Source organism: Myotis yumanensis, unplaced genomic scaffold (genome assembly GCF_028538775.1).
Source record: "Myotis yumanensis isolate MYYU_CA2020_CCGP unplaced genomic scaffold, mMyoYum1.0.hap1 SCAF_9, whole genome shotgun sequence".
In the NCBI taxonomy this organism is placed as follows: domain Eukaryota; kingdom Metazoa; phylum Chordata; class Mammalia; order Chiroptera; family Vespertilionidae; genus Myotis; species Myotis yumanensis.
Genome location: NW_027223760.1, coordinates 69,102,044 through 69,123,009, shown reverse-complemented (window position 1 = coordinate 69,123,009; position 20,966 = coordinate 69,102,044). Strand labels below are relative to the sequence as shown.

At 44.0% G+C, this 20,966-nt stretch overlaps 1 protein-coding gene across 7 annotated transcripts in view; it reads right to left on the bottom strand.

Moving 5' to 3' along the window:
• Positions 1-20,966, bottom strand: part of MAGI2 (membrane associated guanylate kinase, WW and PDZ domain containing 2) — a 1,130,082-nt gene that overhangs the window by 9,611 nt on the left and 1,099,505 nt on the right. The window contains exon 23 of one of the 7 annotated variants that reach the window (XM_070424558.1): positions 9,756-9,818. The exons of 5 other annotated variants lie outside the window; for them this stretch is intronic. In XM_070424558.1, coding sequence (XP_070280659.1) covers positions 9,792-9,818 — 27 coding nt within the window. In that variant the 3' untranslated portion in view covers positions 9,756-9,791. Of the gene's footprint in view, positions 1-9,755; positions 9,819-20,966 lie in introns of those variants that run through there. One more of the 7 variants, XM_070424560.1, reaches the window with a different exon arrangement.

The window sequence follows — 20,966 nt, the reverse complement described above, 5'->3', positions numbered from 1 at the left end:
CCCCGCACCCCTCCACTCAGGCCCTCACCCCCCTGTTGTCTGTGTCCATTGGTTAGGCTTATATGCATGCATACAAGTCCTTTACCTTAATCAATAAAGAAATTAAAAAAAATAAAGTGATGGTCAGAGGCTGATCCATTGTTATTCCAAATGGAAACTCTGAAATGCTGTTTGTGTTTGAATATTGGACGCAGAAATATAGTTGCCATAGTGAAGGTGCTGATTGGTGAAAATGCTGGAAGTATGCGCTGGACTCAGAGAAGAAAAAATTAGATTTGTCAAGGGTAGGGATAAAACTAGGAACTTTAAATATATCCCTCTGAGTGTCATACCTTGAGTCTGGATTGAATTGAAAATACTCATACTAGATATTGGAAACAATGAATCAGTTTGAGACATAAATACTTTTACTGCTCAAAATTATTCTGCAAAGAGATTCATTTTGGTGTTCTTTTTTTGTTTTAAAATATATTTTTATTGATTTCAGAGAGGAAAGGGGGGAGGGAGATAGAAACATCTATGATGAGAGAGAATCATTGATCGGCTGCCTCCTGCATGCCTCCTACTGGGGGTCGAGCTCGCAACCCGGGCACGTGCCCTTGACTGGACCCTTCAATCCTCAGACTGACGCTCTATCCACGGAGCAAAACCAGCTAGGGCAAATGTTACTTCTTCTTTTTTTAAAACTTTCCTGTTGCAAACTACAGTTGGCTGGGTTAGAGAATATTGATGTGGTAGCATTGAAATATATTTTCTTCTAATTTAGAATATTATGAGAAAATATAAGAATAATTATAGTAGATCAAAGGACAGTAATATGCAGTCATTTGGTGCTCCAAAAATATCTTTTAAGGATGTGTTCAAACCATAATGGCTCATTTGGATCTATTCAACCATCACTAAGGTGAGTGCTTTTTTGTAACAAAACACAAATAAGAAAAATGTGCATTTAAAAATTTCAGAACAAATTTTTTTACTTTGCTTCTGCTCTTTCTCAAGCTTTGTTTCCAGCCTGGAGGCATTATTAATGGCCTGTAAGCATGCATTTGCTTCACTTTTATTACTGGAGAGATGCAAACTAGGTGTTATAAACATAAATAACTTCAAAAATTGTGACCATATTTGCTTAGTGATGCTCACAGTCATCATACTCATCATGAAAATATAAGCAGGATGCCGCCGTGTCCCTGGGCAGACGTTCACTATTTCCATGGCTGAAAAGTGCATCTCAGGGCTAGAGGGCTGTTAATGGAGCTACCAAGGCACCACATATATCAGGAACTGTGCCATGCGTGTCATATACATTATCTTTTCATCCTCGGGACAGTTCTAAGAAGTAGGGTGCTGTTATCCCCATTTCACAGATGAGGAAACCGAGGCTTAGATAAAATTAAACCATTTGCCAGGACTGCTGGGCTCAAGCCCAAACCACTATGCTATTCTGTGCTTTCTAAACTTTTCCACATCAGAACACGCATAGAAAAAGATAATGTTTAGGCAGTGCACTGGAGTAAACACGAAAATGGTCAAGCCCTTCATGTTTGTGTGTGTGTGGCGGGGGTCGGGTGGGGGTTGGTGGGGGATCCAAATCCTCACTCCCAGTGGCTCTTTAGGCCATTTCTCAGGAGCCCTGATGCTCTAACAGAACAGTTTTAAAGGCACTGCATGAAGAAGTGGTTTCTCTAAAAGCCTTCATTCAAATGCAAACATACCGCCCAGGAGTTGGGAAGAGGGGAAAGTCCGGGAAGATTTAACAGATTTTTCTCTCTCAGTATCACCAGTCGGGAGTTGGACTCCAGAGAAGGGGGATGGAGCACAGGGAAGTCTCACTGCAGGAAGGGGCTGGAAATGGGTGTCGGACAGACAGAAGGACAGACTTCACCTTTCCATCGCTTTGCCTGTGCTGGCTTAGTCACCTGGAGCCTTGGTAGACAGTTTACCGTCCTGCCGAGTAGAGAGTGGTCCTGTTTGTCTTTGGGAAGAAGAAGTCAGTGCCTGGTGGAGGCAAGAGCGTCCACAGCAAGCCTTGGCCTCTCTCTGGTACTGCCACTTGTGGTGAGCGTGGGCAAGCCATTTAACCATTTTTCAGGGATATTGAACATTGAGAATTGGGAATAATATCTGCCCTGCTTCCCTCCCAGAGTTGTGATGATCAAATAAAATAATACATATGAATACCTATATACACATCAGCCATTAAGTTAACAGTTTGAACTTAATTTTTAAAATGGGCCAAAGATTTGGATTATCATTTCACCAAAGATGACATATGAAATAGAAAGATGCTCAACATCATTAATAGCAAAATGCAAATCAAGACTGAGGTACCACTACGATACATCTACGAATATGGCTAAAGTAAAACAACAACAACAACAACAAACACACACGCACGCACACACACGCACACACAAAAACACAACAAGACTTGAAAAAAATGGCAAGGACGTGGAGCTACTGGAACTCTCACATGTTTTCATTGGGAATGAGAAGTGGAACAGCCACTTTAGAAAAAGAGTTTGGCAGTTTCTTAAAAGGTTCAACATTGAGTTATCACACAACCCAGCAATCCCATTCTCAGGTATCTACACAAGTGACATTAAAAATCATGTTCACACAAAAACTTGAATGTGAATTTTTATAGTGGCTTTATCCTCATTCACCAAAACCTGAAAACAACTCAAATGCCCACGTGGTGAATGGACAAGCACACGGCCAACAACATGAGGGAATCGCAGATGCACTGTGCTAAGTGAAGGGAGTCACATTCAAAAGGTTACAAGCTGTTCGCTTCTCTTTATGCGACTTCCTCAGATCGCCAAAACTAACGGGGCAGAAAACTGATTAGTGGTCTCCAGGGGTTGGAGTGGGAGGAGGCTTGACCGCCATGGAGAGTGAGAGAATTTGGGGGATTATGGGATTGTTCTGTATCTTCATTATGGCGGTGATAATATAACTGTATGGGTTTTTCAAAACTGGTTGAATTGTACACTATAAAGGGTGAATTTTACTGTACATAAATTATACCTCAATTTTTCAAAATTAAGAGGGCTGAAACTGTTTTTAAGCCTGGTGCAAAGAAGTCTTTTTTAAATTGGTTACACCTTTTGCAAATAATATTCCACCACTAGTTTGCTTAGTAACCTCTCTGTCTCCTCACCACTGGACTAAAAAGATTCTCAGCCCATTGAAACTGATCATGAATTCAGAGTTCACAGAGTTAGCAGACTCTGCATTAAAGAAGTTTTACTTTAATCATTAGAAGGCATCTTTAATCTCAAAGCTTTTCTAGAATGGCGTTCTTCATCTCTGAAATACAGCCCTGTCTTCAATGGCAGAGAGCAGAAATAATCAATCATAAGGTTCATATTTCATGGGAGAAGGGATGAAACTGCTAATAGCCACCTCTTGCCAAAGATGGAAGAAGTGGGAATCAGCCACTCAGGAGGCTAAATCTGTTCCTCTGTGGTACCCAAACAAGATCTTCATGATCCCTTCATCAGCCTCTGGAAGCCATCCATGGGCAAGATGCAGGCCTAAGATTAATTCACTTCCAAACTGAGGCCCACAGTGACGTGCAACTATATTCCCATCAGTATGTTCCCAGGGAACAAAGTCCCCTTTTGACAACCTGGCTGTTTAAAAGCAAATAAATTAGTGGAAGCAGAGCTCTTGTGCCTGGAGCCATCCAATTTTGCTGTTATCATCTTTCATCAAGGTTATCCTTAGACAATATTTTTTTCTGTATCCAATTTTACTTTTCCAAACACTGTCCTCTTATTAATTTCTCCCTCTATACTGGAACCCAGTAGACAGATGCTCTATCCACTCTACCCCCCTCCTTGAAATATAATTTACTTCTGATAACAAAACACAGGGAGCAAGCAGCAAAGGCAATGCCAGTGACCCCTGGTTGCAGGTTTTCCCAGACTGTGTGCATCGACGAATACTGTGTCCCCCACCAGACTCAGACTGCCCACAGCATTCCCCACATCCCAACAGCTGCAGAGTACAGTATATGAACAGGTGGGAAGCAGAGGCCTCGCCAATGACAATTTCCTAGCTCACTTTTGCAAATACTGAAGCTGAAGTAACTGGTTGTTCCTATTATTGATTTTCTGAAACTCTCCACATACAAGTAAGACATAGATAAAGTATGGCTGCATAGCTCTTAGAGAGATTTAAAGTAGCCTTTTAAAGAAAGACTTTTCTCCACACCTTCTTTGGCCGCTAGCGACATGAAAGCAAGGAGATGTGTGCATTGCTAGTCATATCTTCTTTCACCAAAACTGGACCGCATCGTACCACACATGCCAGGGATCTAGTGGTTGTGTGACATCTTACAGAAGTCTCAAAACTCACGTGGTTTAACAGTGACAATGGAATAGGAATTATCCTTGCCTTTATAAGTGAGTTAACATATTGGTTCACACATGAATGAGTGAGAATAATTTTATTTTAAATGTAATTTATTGTTTTAGATATGCAAGTCAATGCCTATAAAAGTGAGGTTGAGCAATCAAAAATAGAAAGAAAGAAAGAAAGAAAGAAAGAAAGAAAGAAAGAAAGAAAGAAAGAAAGGAAGAAAGGCCTTTCTTAAACTGGAGCAATGACTAAGGCCCTATCTGTGTCCCCAGTCTTCTCCGCCCCAGGCTGCCTGCAGCACGTGGATGGCTACCCTTGGGTCCCCACATCCCAGGTGGTGATGGAGGGAGGGCAGGCCAAGCCAAGCATGAGGAATACCCAGTGTTTACTGTGTTCGATCCTGGCCCTTGAGGATCTCTATGTATTGATCTTTTCTCCATGTTCTTTTTGGCCTGTTTCTATAGCCTCAAGAGCTGTTCTTCCTTCCTGGAGTCAATCTTGGCCTTCTCCTTCCTCTTCCCTTCCAGGGTGGCTGTTGCCTCCTGGATATGTTTATTGATTTTTAGAGAGAGAGGAAGGAAGAGACAGAGAGAAACATCAATCAGTTGCCTCCTGCAGGCACCCTGACTGGGGAACGAACCTGCAACCTCAGCATGTACCCTGAATGGGACTAGAACCTTCAACCTTTTTGGTGTATGAGACGATGCTCCAACCAATTGAGCTACCTGGCCAGCATGCTGCCTTGCATAGGATGGACTGCAGTTGGAATCAAGAAAACCAGCCAGGAGGCTATTGAGATCTCCCAGGCAAGACCTCATGGTGGCTTGGACTGGGGACGTCATGGTGGAGGTGGTGAGAGGGGCTGGATTTAGGATATATTTCTGACACACTAGATTGGACCTGTTGATGGATGCATATAGGGTGTGAGGGAAAGAGAATAGTCAAGGAAGATCCAAGGCTTTCTTTTATATTTACTGATAAGAAAATGTACTGACCTTTGCTAGGCACGAGAGATGTAAAGATGAAGAAACAACTGTACCTACAAGGAACCTATTAGTGTGCTAGAGGCCTGGTGCACTAAATTCATGCACTTGGGGGGTTGCCTCAGCCTGGCCCGTGCCCTCTCACAGTCTGGGAACCCTCGGGAGATGTCCGACACCAGAGTGTCATGTTTCTTGATTCGTTATCAAGAAATGAAATTTCTTTTATCTTATTGGTATCAGCAAGCAGAAACATGGTCACTCTTAGGACAGAGAAATGCTATTAATCTGTGGTTAATTAATATTTATTAAGCATTTGCGCTGTGCCAGACACTATGTTAACTGCTGGGAATCCAGCATAAACAAGACGATTTGTGGAGCTTGTTAGAGGTGGTAAATATAGGACGAGTGATTTCAAATGTGATGTATCATCAGAACAGTGAGAGAAAGTAAAGGGTGCTACAGAAGCACTTAATGAAGTGTTAACCTCTTTTAGGGATTCAGAGAGGCCTCCTTAAGAAAATGGTCTTTAAGCTAAAATGAGACTAATTATAATTTTATTACCAGCAGCATTATTATCTATTTCTTCAGTAATTAGCCTTTCTTTCAAGTGGTTGCTTCTCTGTCTCTCTTCTGCCTTGAATCATGTCCAGCTCTTGCCTACCTTGAAAAGACAAAACCCCCAAGTCTTTCACTTTTATACATCCCCAAAACTAAGCTTTTCATTATTTTCCAGAATTAGAAATTCTAACTTCCTTGCAGTCATATATTCACATACGCATTCACTTGTTCAAGGTCTGTACTCTGTGTAGGGTATTTGAGGGGACTCTAAATACGTTGCCGCGGCTGAAGCAGAATGTGAGGAGTAGAGTGACAGGACATGAAGGGATGACGAGTTTCTTCATTTGCAGGAGATGCCGAGGACTGTGGAGCCCGTTCTGCAGGTGTGGGAGAACCGCTGGAGGGTTTGAGCCTAACTGTAATACCAGCATTCATGAACACTAGAGATGGGAAAGACAACTGAAATCTAGAGTTCAGGCAGTGCAGGTTTAAATCCTACTTTACTACTGAACCGCTGTGTGGCTTTGGGCAAATTATTCGATTTCTCTGAGCCTACATGGTATAATATCTACCTTAGACATCTGTTATGAAAATTAAAATTACCCAAAGTCTTGTAAAAGTTAAAAAAAACCTAGTACAGTTTTTCACATATAGTAGGCATTTGTAAATCATCCTATCTAATAATAGACAAACATGGTAATTGACCGTACCTTTGTTATGCCTCCCATCGGCTAATCAGCACAATATGCAAATTAACCGCCAGCAAAGATGACGGCTAATTTGCATACTGCAGACAGGGCGGGACAGCGCCATCCCGCCTGCCCTGCTGCCATCTGGGCCTGCTATCTGCAACCCGGGGCGGCGGGCATCTGTGTGCGACCTGACCCGGGGTGGCTGGGCAGTGCAGCAGCGATTGGTGAGCCTGCCCGGCCTCCATCTGGGCATCCCGTGTGCGACCTGACCCGGGGTGGCCAGGCGAGGCAGCAATGATCGGCCGGCCCGCCCGGGTGTCCCGTGTGCCACCTGCCATGTGCAAGACCCGGGACGGCGCCCCAACCCCCGGATCGGCCCTGCTGTGTGTGCAGGGAGGCAAGGCAGGCACCAAGGCCTAAGCCAGCAGGTGGTTATCTCCCTAGGGATCCCGGACTCTGAGAGGGCACAAGTGGGGCTGAGGGACACCCCACCCCCCTCCCCCGCCAGTGCACAAATTTTTGTGCACTGGGCCTCTAGTAATTATAATAGTAAAAACAGCTAACATTTGCTAGACACTTCATATTTATACTAAATGCTGTGCACACATTCTGTCATTCAAATTTCACAACAAACTTATGAGATAGATAGAGGGATGAATAGTAATGGATCCTGGTGAGTCCCCTACCTGGACAGTCCACCTGAGAAGGGACCAGAGCCCATGAGGTATCGAGATCAAAGCGCTGTCCCACAGGCAAGCAGGGCTGCAGCCAACACAAGCCTGGAGCATAGGGCAGCCTGAGGCCCAGCTGGGACCCCAGGCCTCTCTCTGAACTTAGGACCCTGGGGCTACCTGGCTCTTAGCTCCAACTGCACAGTCCTGGTTACTGCATGCATTTTCCCCACCAGGCAGCTGAGGATGCTGAGAAACTTTACTTCTTATCCATGGGGCTGTGACAGCCTCCTGTATCTCCCTGCTTTGATAATAAAGAACAAATAATGATCCTGTTTGAAACCATCTGAGCCCTCATCCGAGTTCATGCTGTTGTTCCCAAGGTGTGTGTGTTGGGGGAGGAGTGGAGTGGGAAGGCGGGGGAAAGGCAGGAGCCAGCTGAAGACAGAGGTGGTCTGGGGTGGGCAATGGGGGGAAGCGGAGGTTGTGAGTTTGTCTTACTTTATTTTTTACATGTTTTTACTAATTTTTAGAGAGAGAAGGGAGAGGGATAGAGAGATAGAAACATGGATGAGAGAGAAACATCATTGATTGGCTGCCTCCCGCATGTCCTACCACTGGGGACTGAGCCTGTAATCCAGGCATGTGCCCTGACCAGGAGTTGAACCGGTGACCTCTAGGTTCCTGGGTTGCTGCTCACCCGCTGAGTCACACCTGCTGGGTGCCTTTAGAGAGGAGAATTTTGGCTGGGTTTGCACAAAGGCTGCCTATGAATTTTTATTTCTGCAAACAAAGTCTCAGACCTTCCTAGGAACAAACTGACGGGTATCCATTTCTGTAGCATTCGAATTACACATAATGGCTGATTTCACGCAGGTTTAATTTCATTTTAGCAAAAGGTAGGAAATTTTATTGGAGTCACTTCTTCAGAAATAAAACTGAACCGAGAAGAAAGACCTGACACTATTTGGCTATCACTGTGGATGGTGGTCTACCGGGGCCTTGATTTCTACAGGTCTGTGCACTTGTAGGAAAACCCCAATGTGTCAGCAGGCCCTGCCAAGTGCCAGTGCTGCGGTCGAGGTGAGGGACCGGGGACAGGCAGGGAGCCAAAGGCCGGCATGGGGAGCGGATATTGGCAGCTGAGAGCAGAGGGGGCCTGTGAATTGTTGGCAGTGATGCAAGACTCCGATCTGAGGGCCAGACGTGTGCAGCAGGCTCCCTTCTGCTCAACACACATTTGCTGAAGAAGCAGGAACTGGTTCCTGGGCCTGCGCACATTTGTAGCCTAAACACTTTGGCCCCTTGTCGCTTCACATAAGTAGACCCTGCAGCTCCAGGGTCGTCTCTCCAGAGACCTCTCTCACCAGCTTGTCAGAAGTGATTATTTTCTATTTCAGCTCCTTTGCGTCTTTCATAGCATTTACTACCATTTATTTGTGTCTCTCTTCCTAGAACATAAATTCTTTGAGACAGGGGCTGTGATCTGCCTGGTTCACTGTTGCAACTTCAGTCTCTAACACAGTGCCGGGCACGTACTAAGTGTTCAATAAATATCGTAGAAAGTAGAAAGAAGAACGAATAGATCAGTCAGAGATCTCGCATTCTCCTTTCTTGAAAGTGGAACTGCAGCCCTAACTGGTTTGGCTCAGTGGATAGAGCCTCGGCCTGCGGACTGAAGGGTCCCAGGTTCGATTCCGGGCATGTACCTTGGTTGCGGGCACATCCTCAGTAGGGGGTGTGCAGGAGGCAGCTGATTGATGTTTCTCTCTCGTCGATGTTTCTAACTCTCTATCCCTCTCCCTTCCTCTCTGTGAAAAATCAATAAAATATATTAAAAAAGAAAGAAAGAAAGTGGAACTGCAGCCAACCTTAATAATTTAGAGAAGTGTGGAGAGACCTGGTCTATTTGAAATATATGCACCCCTGTATGTATCTGTCTGTATCAATATGTGACATCACTGGATGTTATAAAACTCTTAGATTTTATGAAAAACATTAAGGTTATTATACACAATCAAAATTTGCAGAGAAAAAATTTGTATGAATTCGTAAAACCTTGCCATTTATATTGTTATGCATGGACCACCCCAGGCCCACTGAGTCAGAATTAGCATTTTAACAAGTTCCCCAATTTGAGAAATGGCTCTAAAAGACTCACAATGTAGCCCTAGCTGGTTTGGCTCAGTGGATAAACTGTCGGCCTGCGGACTGAGGGGTCCCAGGTTCAATTCCGGCCAAGGGCACATGCCCAGGTTGTGGGCTCGATCCCCAGTAGGGGGAGTGCAGGAAGCAGCCGATCAATGATTCTCTCTCATTGATGTTTCTATCTCTTCCTCGCCCTTCCTCTCTGAAATCAATAAAGATAAATATTTAAAAAATAAAAAAATAAAAAAGACTCACAATGTAGCCTGTGAGATCATTTTGTGAACTCTAGGGGGCAGTTTACTCAGGTTGAGGAAAGAACAGCTTTGCAGTACACTGACCTGACTAGTTCCAGGGAGAATAAGAAAATCTGTGCTTCACAGGTCGACTTTTGTTTTTAAAACCTAAAGAAAGACTGCTGGTTAGTTAAGTTGGTGGGCATTTTAACCAAGCATTACTCATTGCTGGCAAAGTTAACACCATGGACCCTTTCAGAATTTCATTCAGGACAGGATTGTCACTACCTACCCCTCGTCTACCTCAGGTATGACTGGAGAGAAGGTATCTCAATGATGTTAGTAGATAGTGCTTTTTAGCTTTTCAAATAATTCTAATAGTTATTACTCACATACTATAGAAATTTAAAAAAAGGTAGTTAGTTAGCTATTGTTATAAAGGACAACAAGGAGCCTGTTTATCCTGTTAACACCTCGCTCCTTTTCCTGGCAACAAAACACCCTGAGGGAAGAATGAAAATGATGAGGGGCTCTTTCCTACAGAGCAGAGTTTTGGGAAACCGCCATTCCCTAGGTTGTAGATGTAATTAGTGATGGGTAAAATAAGTGGTCTGCTCCCTCACATTTGAATTAATCGACTAAGCATTTATCCAGCGCCTAAAGGTGCCAGCGTGGGCCATTGCTGGGGATCAAAGACTATTACCAGACTCCTGCCTTCAATAGGATTACATGACTTTGGTTTATCCATGACAAATCTCTTCCTGACCTGGTGAAAAACCGGGCATTCCCCCTCTCTTTAATCAATGTAATTAGTGCAATAGGTCAATAGGAGGACCAATGGCAATGAGAAAGTCTTGTTCTTTTTCAACTGGAAAGTTGGACCTCCTTCCCCAAATCAGGCCTCAGTGACTGATCCTCGCCAGTGAGGATAATCTCTCCTGTACTCTAAGCAGGTTGTTTTTATTCTGTCGTCCTCCAGAGCAGAAAGAAAAATCATCTTTGAAGCTTTCTCTTCTGTTGAATGTCTGGCACATTGGTACTAAACAGGCAATAAATCATAATAAATGGAAATAGTTGCCCATGGCACAATCTGATTGAGCCGTTTAAACAATCACTTTGTGTTGACAAAGGGTAGGGTGATTATGCCAGAGGAATTCAAAGGTGCTTAAAACAAATGAACTGGAGAAATTGCTTGAAAAATGTGGAGGGTTCTTCCAGGGCAATAGACTTCCTTCATTCCGGCTCAGCCTTGAAGTCCACAGACCTGAATAATTAAGTCTCTGCTAATTCTTCAGCCTTACGCTGGGCGGAGGGGGCCTGACCGCGTAGCTGCCACCTGAGGTTTGCCTTCTAAATCTGAGGTTTTGAGAAATGAACCTCACAGGGACCTGCTAATACTGTTCTGCACTTTGGGAGGTTAACCTTCACATTAATGTGTGGGTAGAGTCACTCAGGTGGCGTAGGACCCCTCCATCCGCCCTTCGCTCACGGTGTGGCGGTTGGGGGAAGACGGGAACATAACTCAGGCCTCTTGTGTTGTAGCCCCAGAGGCCATGGCTGCGTCTCGTCCGAAGCCTGGGGCGTTAATGGGAGCTCCCGGTGGAAAGAAAAATCCACCACCACCGCTCACTGAGAGCCCGTGTGCCCCTGCGGCTGCAGCCTGAGCTGGAAGGGGCCTCGGCCTTAGCGCGGACCAGGCCTCCTCTGGGGGCCTCCTGGCCTCAGAGCATTTCCATCAGCACACACAAAACCCAGGGAGGGCGCTTTCAAACGGAGACACAAAGTTGGCCGGGTGGGAATCGTCTTAGGAGGTTTTGAGGCCGGGAGCTCTGCTACCTCTAGCCAGTGCGCTGCAAAGGGCTCCTGCCGACCTGGAAACTCAGCATTTTGAATGCCAAGGGGAGGCTGAGGTTAGAAGCTACCGGACCCCATGCCCTGCTGTCCCTCTGAGTAGGTCATTGAATGGGCCTTCTTAATAGTTCATAAATAAGCCTTCCTGCCAAAAGCAAAACAAAAACACTGCACAGAACCCTCCTCCTAGCGGCCAGGCTGCTGTCTGGGTGAAGAGGCGTGGCCGGAGGGGTGAATGGCACTGGGAGGCCTTCCCGCAGACACAGGGCCCGGCAGCACCGGCGGGGCCGCTCCCTTTACCAGGGGCCGTTTTAAAGGCGGAAGGATGATCCATTAAAATGCACACGCCGAGCATCTGTAAGTATAGGAGACATGGGTCTGAAATAGCTACTTCTGATCTCAGATCAGTAGCTTTATTTACCCTTTCTTGATCCTTTCTTCCTCTCTTAAAGTCTTTGAAGAGTCTTGCTCTTGACCCCACATAGTCAGGGTCATGGGCCTTTGTTCAGGTTCCCAGTGGCTGAGGAGTGCGTTCTTTGGCTGCATTTACATGCTTGGATAAATCACCCAAAGACAAATGCCACGGTAGATTTATAGGGTTAACATGGCAGCTCTTTCCTGTTCTGGCAGTCGTCCCAGGCCCTGAGCCAGCAGGGGCGGCTCCCGCCTTGTAAGACACTGTTCTCCATAATGGCTGCGAGTCTGTTGAACTCTGGGACTCTGCTGGAGGGCTTCAGGCGGATGGAGAGGGCATGAACTTCTCCGGGCTGCATAGCACAGGCTTTAAATATCTGGGCCGTGGAGTCAGGTTGCCCTGGTTCCGGTCTCTGATCATCCTCCCCCATAAAGGCCACCCAGCACTGGTAAGCCTTGGGTTTCTTATCAGCAAAATGAGAGTAATTGTAGTACCTACTTCATGGAGTTGCTATGAGGTTTGAGTGAGCTCATGAATGAGAAGGGTTCAAATTGCTTACTAGCTGTGTGACCCTGGACAAACCATTTTAACTTCTGGGCCTCCGTTTTCATAACTACTTCCCTTGCCATCTTCACAAAGTTGCCTTGTATGGAACAATTAAAGACACTTGACAAGAACTCTTTAAAGCAATAGGAGATTTTTTTTATTTTGATGGGGCCTTCATTTTAGGGACTGAAATTGATGTGAAAGTCTTTGGCTATCCCACAGATGAGCTGGATGGGTCCTACTGTTTCTGTGTGTGGCAGGTGGACTGTCTGTGTGTGGAGTTTGTAATCTGGAGCTTCATATTGGCCTTGAAGGTCAAGAGAAAGTTGCATTGGAAACTTAAGTTTTCAATTCACTTTTAGAAGTACTGCTGCTCTTTTGACCTCAGGGTGAAAAGGATTGGTCAAAATCTCTTGTTTGCACCTCCTCAAAATAACCGACAAAGCTGGATTAGGGGTCTGGGTTCAGAGAGCCCTAGAGGAGGTCTCAGCACCTGCTTTCTTAGCGTTGAAACTTGAATGGGTGAAGCCAGTCAAAGGCATTTTAATGGCAGAGTAGCCAATGTCTTCAGGGTCAATTTTTCACCTTGTTGCTTGTTTAGGAAAGAGTGAAGTCTTGTGATTTATTTTTGACAATGCTTTTCTGTAGGATACAGAAATCTACAACATACTGAGAGGACATAAACCTTAAGTTTCAGTCTCAAAAACTTTAAAACTGATATACCTTACTTATACTATTACTTGTACAAGTTTGATTTTTGCCAAACTCTAGCCTAAAGCAAATGCAAAAGGAATGATGACAATGCATGGCTCGGGTCAATTACTCAGGTATACACCTCATCTCTTTCAAGTTTAAGCTCATTCTCTTTACTCTTTCATCTTCCCAGGGTAGCTTGATTAAAGGGAAATGGGAAAAAGGGGGGTAATTTGTGTCATAACTTGTACTTTTATTATAAGGAGGACATCTTTATTCCATTATTTTATGAGACACATTCATTAAAATAATGTGATTTCTCCCACCAAAATTTACGGCACTATTAATGTACCCCTTTCAGGTTCCAGAGTTCCCAGGGCGTTCTTTTTCTTTGTAAGATTGTCATGAATTATTTCTAAGTGGACATATTACTGTTTTAAATAGGAGGGCTGTGTGTGTGTGTGTGTGTGTGTGTGTGTGTGTATAGAGCTGGAGAAGAGGCATTTTCTTCCAACATAGACACGAGGAAGACAGGTCGGTTCTTATCACAGCCATTCCAGGGACAGAATGACAGGGGTGTAAGAGCCACACACAATGGCGTCCTCAGACTCCAGAGTCAAGTTTTGCTGATCACTAGTGAAGCCCTCAATGTCAGTGCAGAGTTTAGTATAGCTTTTTATTCCTATCTTATTTTTTGTATCAGTATAGGACTGGTTGGCATGGCAATAGACTGAGAAATCTCTAACTCATATTCTCATTTGACAAATGCCTTTGGAGTGACTATTAGATGGTGGGCACTCAGGACACAGTGGTCAACAAGACAGCATTAGTGCCCTTGTGAAGATAACATAACCTATTTTTTAAGTGAAGGGGGGAGTGATTGGCAAATAGAGGCTTCCACTCAGAGATGGAGTCAGAGAGTCAATGGCAAAGTCAATTTGACCCCGAGTCATCATTTGCTAGAAGTGGGACTAAAGGGCAAATGTGAATGAAAAATAGGACTCAAGAGATTTCATTTGGGAAGCCTCCCTTAGAAACTTGAGGGCATACTGAAGTGGCAGAGACCTGGGCATAGAGGACAGCAACAGCTATGTAACGGTCTTTGGTTGGGGGGTTTCACTTTCTTTACTTTCTTCATCCATCCATTCATTAAATCAAACATTGAGTGGCCTGTTCCTATTCCCAAAGCAGAGCAAGGTGCTAGCTGTTGGGAAAAGGAAATGAATTAAAACACTGCTCTTCCTGACCTTATGGAGCGCACATGCTAATGAAGCGAGCAGGCCACCTTAAAAATAAATATGACACAATCTGTTAAGCACTTTAATAGAGTCTTATACTGAGTGATATGAAAATATAGAAAAATCACTTAGAAATACATTTCTGAGAGAAAGTACCTGAATAACGATGACATTTTCATGAGTCTGTTCAGTTCCAGTCAACAACTTTATGGTTATGCATACACCTGGGTAAGCTCTCCTTGCTTTCATCTGAGATAGGAGATTCACTTAATCAGAGCCGATCTTATTTACAACTATGTGCATTTCTCTCAGTAAAGAGCATGGATGTGACTGAATGCACTTTCGTTGTAAAATTAATGAGCATAGATGGGTTAGAAATGATTTAACTTTCCAAGATCACCGACCTTCCTGCTTTGTCATTTCTTTGGTCAACGTCCCTTCAGACACAAACTAGTCTGAGTTTCTTCTTTAAGAGAAAAAAGCTGAAGTACTATCACATGCCCATTTCTCAATCTGTGTCCCGTTGTCTGCTAACCTGAACATAGGAAATAGCGTGAGGGAAAAAGTCAATTGCTCTCTTGGTAGCTATGTAGCTAGTTCATCCTTGGCTACTACATTTTTATAAAATTTCTTAAGTTTTTTTTTTTTTTGCCCCAAAAGCTTTCCTGGCTTGAACCAGGGCTAGATCAAAGTACTGATGTTATTTGACTTACCATGGAGTTACGTCTAGATCAGTGATGGCGAACCTTTTGAGCTTGGCGTGTCAGCATTTTGAAAAACCCTAACTTAACTCTGGTGCCGTGTCACATATAGAAATTTTTTGATATTTGCAACCATAGTAAAACAAAGACTTACATTTTTGATATTTATTTTATATATTTAAATGCCATTTGACAAAGAAAAATCAACCAAAAAAATGAGTTCGTGTGTCACCTCTGACATGCGTGTCATAGGTTCGCCATCACTGGGCTAGATAAACCTTACCTCATAAGTTGAAAATATCAGAAGTAAAAAATGCAATTCAATACATTTTTCACCTCAAGAGTAATTGCCTTCCTCTCTTCTCACCAGACGCCGGAAACACAGATGGGTGTTTGCTAGCCATAACGGGAAGCGACAAACAAAACATCATGTCTGAAAAAATGCTGACAACACGGTACGTGGCGGAATCCCTGTTGCTTACTCATGCTCACGTGGCTGGGAGCTGAGGCCAGCAGCTGCTGGCCAGGATCACCAGAGAGCACTGAATTTCGTTAGCTCGGGAAAAGATCAAAATTCAAAATTCGAAGTACAGCCTCTCCTGAATATGTCTCTCTTTTGCACCATTGAAAAATCGAAGTCAAACCATCACAAGGCTGGGACCATCTGTCCAGTTTTTCTGTAATTGATGTATTCTGGCTTAACTCTGAAACAAGCTGGCTTCTCCTGTAATTGAAAACGTTTGGTGACTATGGCAACACCCTTATTAGCCCCCAGGGTCTGGGAGTTCTGCTTGTGGGGAAAGGGACAGGAGTTCTGCCTTTCCCGTCGTGTTGTGTTTTCAGACAAGCAGCACATGTCTTTAGGCACACTCAGGGTGCTTCGCAGCCTTATCTCACGGAATTTAAAACCCAACCGGGAAATGTGGCGCCTCTTCTTCATCCCCCTTCCTTAGCTCGGCCCTGCCAGCAGCCGTCCTGTACTATGTTCTAATATAAAAGCGTTCGGAGATGTCTCCGTTGGACATTCAGCAGCTTTGCATCCTCTCTGTGAGCTGGTGCCCCGGATCTGGCAGCCTTGCATCTACAGAGCCTGAATGATGAGCACAGTTGAGAAATTGAGGAACTAGGAACTTAACACTAAGGGAGGCACCTCACATGCTCTGGGACCTCAAAGGGCCAGAAATAAGAATGTCGCCAAGTATCAGACCCAATGAGGATGAATGTCAGGCTGTTAACAACTCGGTTTGAATTGCCTTCGACATGGCTTCTGTGGGCTAATGGTTGTGACCATGGACGAGTATAAGCCAACAGCTTCATCTGAGGCCAAACATCTGGCACGCTGAGCTACAGCCAAGTCATAGGGCCACATAGGGACCTCTGGGGATGTTGCTTTTAATCACCTGCCCCTACCAAGTAACTCACGATCGCTCTAAAAAGAACAAAGTTAGCTCCAGACCAATGGCATGACTGCTACAGCCATCCTTATCTGCCAAGCAGGAAAGAACTAAATGAAAAGCTGTAATGAAGAAAGATAATAATTTTAAAATTAGTATGTATTAATATAATTAATAATTAAGCCATATTGAGTCTTGAAATGGTATCATGAATATGCTAGTAACATGTTCTTCCCAATTGAATACATATATGGGCTGAATAATTTGAAAGTCATATATTGCATGTTGGCTTACAACAAATATTAAATATATATAGTGGAAATATAAAGCAGCTTGAAGATATTTTTGCATCACTGAATAAATAACTAGGTAACTGTTGATCAATCTTTATGTAATATACAGACCAAACCCCATTGGCAGGAAGTAAACATTGCTATAGTGACTAGTCAGAGAATGAGCATTTCTTACAAAGACCACAGAACGGGGACCTGGTAGGTGCTCTGTGTGTATCAAATTAATAGGGAAGGAAGACAGCTTGCAACAGGACGATTTAGATTATCCACAAATAACACATTCTCCCGTGAAGGCTGTTAACATGGGGTAGAATTAAAATGGCGGCAGAGTCTTCTTCCCTAGATATCTGTCTAGCTCAGCTGTCTGCAGAAGCTCTGGTGTGGAACGGCCTGAGGAGGAGAAAATGAACGGGATTATCTCCCGGGGAGCCTGTGATTGTGCCAGCCTAGATTCCGCACGGCAGCATGTGTCCTAAACCTGCTGCCATCTTGACCCCCCCATCTCCTTCCTCTGCCAGACAGCCACCCGGGAGCCAGGCCTCCCCTGCTCCCAATAATAAGGCAACTGGCAGCTCCCGCGGCTGTGCCTTCCTCTCCACTGTTGCCCCGGTCGAGGCCCTGTTTCTGCTGATCTGCCACATTGCATGGCTGTCCTGCTGTCAGGTCTCCTCCACCGGCAGCCTCTCTCGCCCTCCCACTGCTCTGATTGTCTCTATTGTCTCGCCTCTATGGGCCTAAATTGTAGGCCTTCCCTCCCTCCCGCTGTTTCCCTGGCACACACCGTACATTCCAGTCAAATTGCTGTACTTGTCTTAACTCTCAAGCCCCCACCGTCACGGATACTGCAGAGGACTGACTGCCTTACCCCACGGCCTCTGCCCCCTAAAAGCCAGCCTGTCGCTCAGGGCTCAGCTCGGAGGCCACCACATTCTTGAATACTTCTTCGAAGAGCTCACAGTGAAAGATGCACTTGGCCCATTCCTCCTGAGAACATGTCGGCTGATATTTGCTTATTGAGAGACGTGTATCGGCCTTGCCTCGTGGATAACAACTGTGGTTTGTTCACATTTCTGTTCCTCGAAGTGCCAAGGTACGTGCCTTGCACCAAAACCTTTGTTGGCTCGAGGAGTGAATCAATTCAGAGAAAGCCTTGCCCAGGTGACATTGTGGAATGAAGGCTCTGAAATTAAATGGGTAACCAAGTGGCCATTATTATAGTTCACTGGCATGTCTCCTAAATGCACGCTATGCAAATTGGGGTAATTGCTTTGCTTTTGATACTTTAAAGAATTGCACGTCAGGAAGAAAGCCTGGGTGGAGAAAACGGTGACTATCCGAGAAGTTGCCCGAAAGTCCTTGTGTATATAATTCATATCCTCACGTACACATATATCTGTGTATGATTATCAAGATGAAATGTGCCAGTTGGAGTCACTCTTTCATCTTCCTCTTTGTTCTACATGTTCATTCAAAACATTGTTTCCTGATTACTAAAATAATATATTAGAGACGATTTGGATAATATATAAAAGTGTATTATCTGGGGGTTAATTCTCATTACTCAGGAAAAAAAGAAACACCTCTATTAAAAGTTTGAATTTCCTTCCAGTTTTTTTCTTTGTATAATATTTCTCCCCCATTACTCTCAAATTTATGTAATCTGAATTTTCTTGCCACAGTGATTTTTGGGTCAAAGGAGTGGTTTGTCCTAGGGCTCCATCCACGGATGGTTCTCAAACATAAACAGTTCCGTTGAATTCTGTTCTTAGTTTTAAGGCATTCTGAGAAATTTCCAGTGAATATAGAGAAAGCAGGGAAATTTAAAAAATGGCTTCAAAATTAATTTTTAACTTATTCTTTCCTCTCACTCCCAAACGTATGGTGTCCTGCCTTTATTGAAAGGAGAAGACATGATGAGAAAGAGATGCTGTGAAATAAAAGATGAGATGGAATCTCATAATTCCCACCACATTTCCAGTCCAATCAGTAAAGTGCATCTCCCTGGAAATGGTCACCGCAAACTGCAAACAAGTGCACAGATGAGGAATGAGAGGAACTTAAATTCATCTCTGGCTCAGGGCAGGGAGGGCTAAGGCCTATGGCTGAAGTCTTTTCCTTCTAAAAATTTTACTCAGTGCTCACACCTTGGCTAATGTCGGTTGAATTGCTCGGCCATTCCAGCTTGACTGAATTTTTCTCTGGCTGTTCCTCTGCCATAAATCATGGCTGAGGGCTCTGTACTTACTCCTGTAATCCGCTTTGGCCCATAACAAATGGTTGCAGACAGAATTGCAATTCCATGATGTTTTAGCGGCTCGTAGTAAAGTACCTAACAGCCTTTAATGCCTCCTTCCCACCCCAAATGGTGGAGGTGGGTGGGGGGATCTACTTGAACTTGATAAACAAAATCCATCAGTTCCAAGGATACAGTGTGCCAGATGGTGCCAGATGACATCCTCTAACGACATACCTGGCAGAGCAAAACCATCAATGCAATGCTTCTTTTAAAACATCGCAGGAATGTCTCAATGTTGTTTTTATTTAGTTCAGAAGGAGAAAATGAGAACTCCAAGTACTCAGGGTCTCATTGAACATCGATGCACTTCAGAATTTATATCTATAATTTTCCACACATTTGTGCTCTTGGTAATGAGACGTTCACTCTAAGATCTTACGGTCTTTTGGCCTATGAAATATACCCCTATTTCTCTTTTCAAACACCATTTCATACACTGGGACTGATAATGAAGGCTGTATGATACCTGTGTAAGAGGTCGCTAAATCTTTCACAATAGAGAAAATTCTTTATATCACCAGGTAGAAGTCCAACATTTCCATTTTTTTCCCCCATTTTAAGAAGTTTCCTCAACTCCTTTTCTTTAGCTATTACATATTTATTAAGTGCTACAGCTGTGTTTGTAGAACACATTTTGACACTCAATTTTGTCCTTGAATAGTTTTTACCCTTAGCTATAAACCTGTCCTGAACCTTAGGGATCTCATTTAAACTGCCTGATGGTTTTAGACCAATGTTGTTGACAAGTATTCTGATTCTTTAGTCTTTGTTATCCACATCATAGGTTCTTTAAATTGAGTCAATCTTGCTAAAAATAATAGGATGGCGTAAAAGTGAAGATTGAATGAATATTTTCAGCTCAGTCTGGGTGCTCACACAAGGCAAGGCAGATCTTCTGAACATGCCAGAGGAAGTCTGCTTTGTATAGCAACGAAATGACTCAGGAGGATTTTCCATAGCTACTGCTGTTCAGCTGGGAATATTATTGAATGTGTGGAAAGAAGGCCAGGAAATGGAAATGCTTGCTTCGACACCAGGTTTGTAGGTTAGTGGGGTCAGACATTCCTTTTGTGTCTTAGATATCTGAGCTACAACGTGGAGATGGGCCTCCTGTGGATCTGATCCACCTTTATCTAATTTAAGGGATTCTCAGAGGCTTGCCTGCAGACAACACTATCTCATAAGCACTTAGTAAAGTAGCACATAGTTACAGGTCAAGGCCTTGTTTCCAGGGAGAGCGATAACTAGTTAACATGGTCTCCACTAGTTCCTACAACCATTACCAACTCAGGAGGTGCCCCAAATTGAAACATTTTCACACTCAAGTCAACAGGAATGGGCCTCAAAATCCTGCTTTGGCAGGCGATACCTCTGAAGTGAGAAGCCAATCGCCACCTTGAACATCAGCCTGCTTTGGTTTTGTGGGTAAGTCACTATTTGGAGTGTTCTAGGTCAGTGCTGCCCTTGGCAACATTCATCCTCAGTGCCTGAAAAGCTTGTATTGCCCAGAACACTTCGGAAGAAGGAACAGTCATGCCAATGGTGTCATGGGCTCGGGCCTCCTCTTGATTGATTGATCTCCCCCAAAGAAATACAGTGCACAGATGCAGACAACTTCTGAGTTATCTGAAAAGGCCCACAATTGTCCAAGCTATCAAGGGAGTCTTTAAGCTACCCAAGAGATTGCACACAGCCCTCTGCTTCTTTGAGAAATACTGTTAGTGCTGTTTAAAAACAAACTAAATAAAATGGGACAAGAAATAAAAGCAAAACAAACTGTACATACACATAAATAGGATGCAATTGTTAGTCTCTACTCTCTTTTCCAATCTTGAAGGGAGTAGTTTTGTGCTGCGCCCGAGGGGTGGTCGGAGAACCTGTAGTTCAAC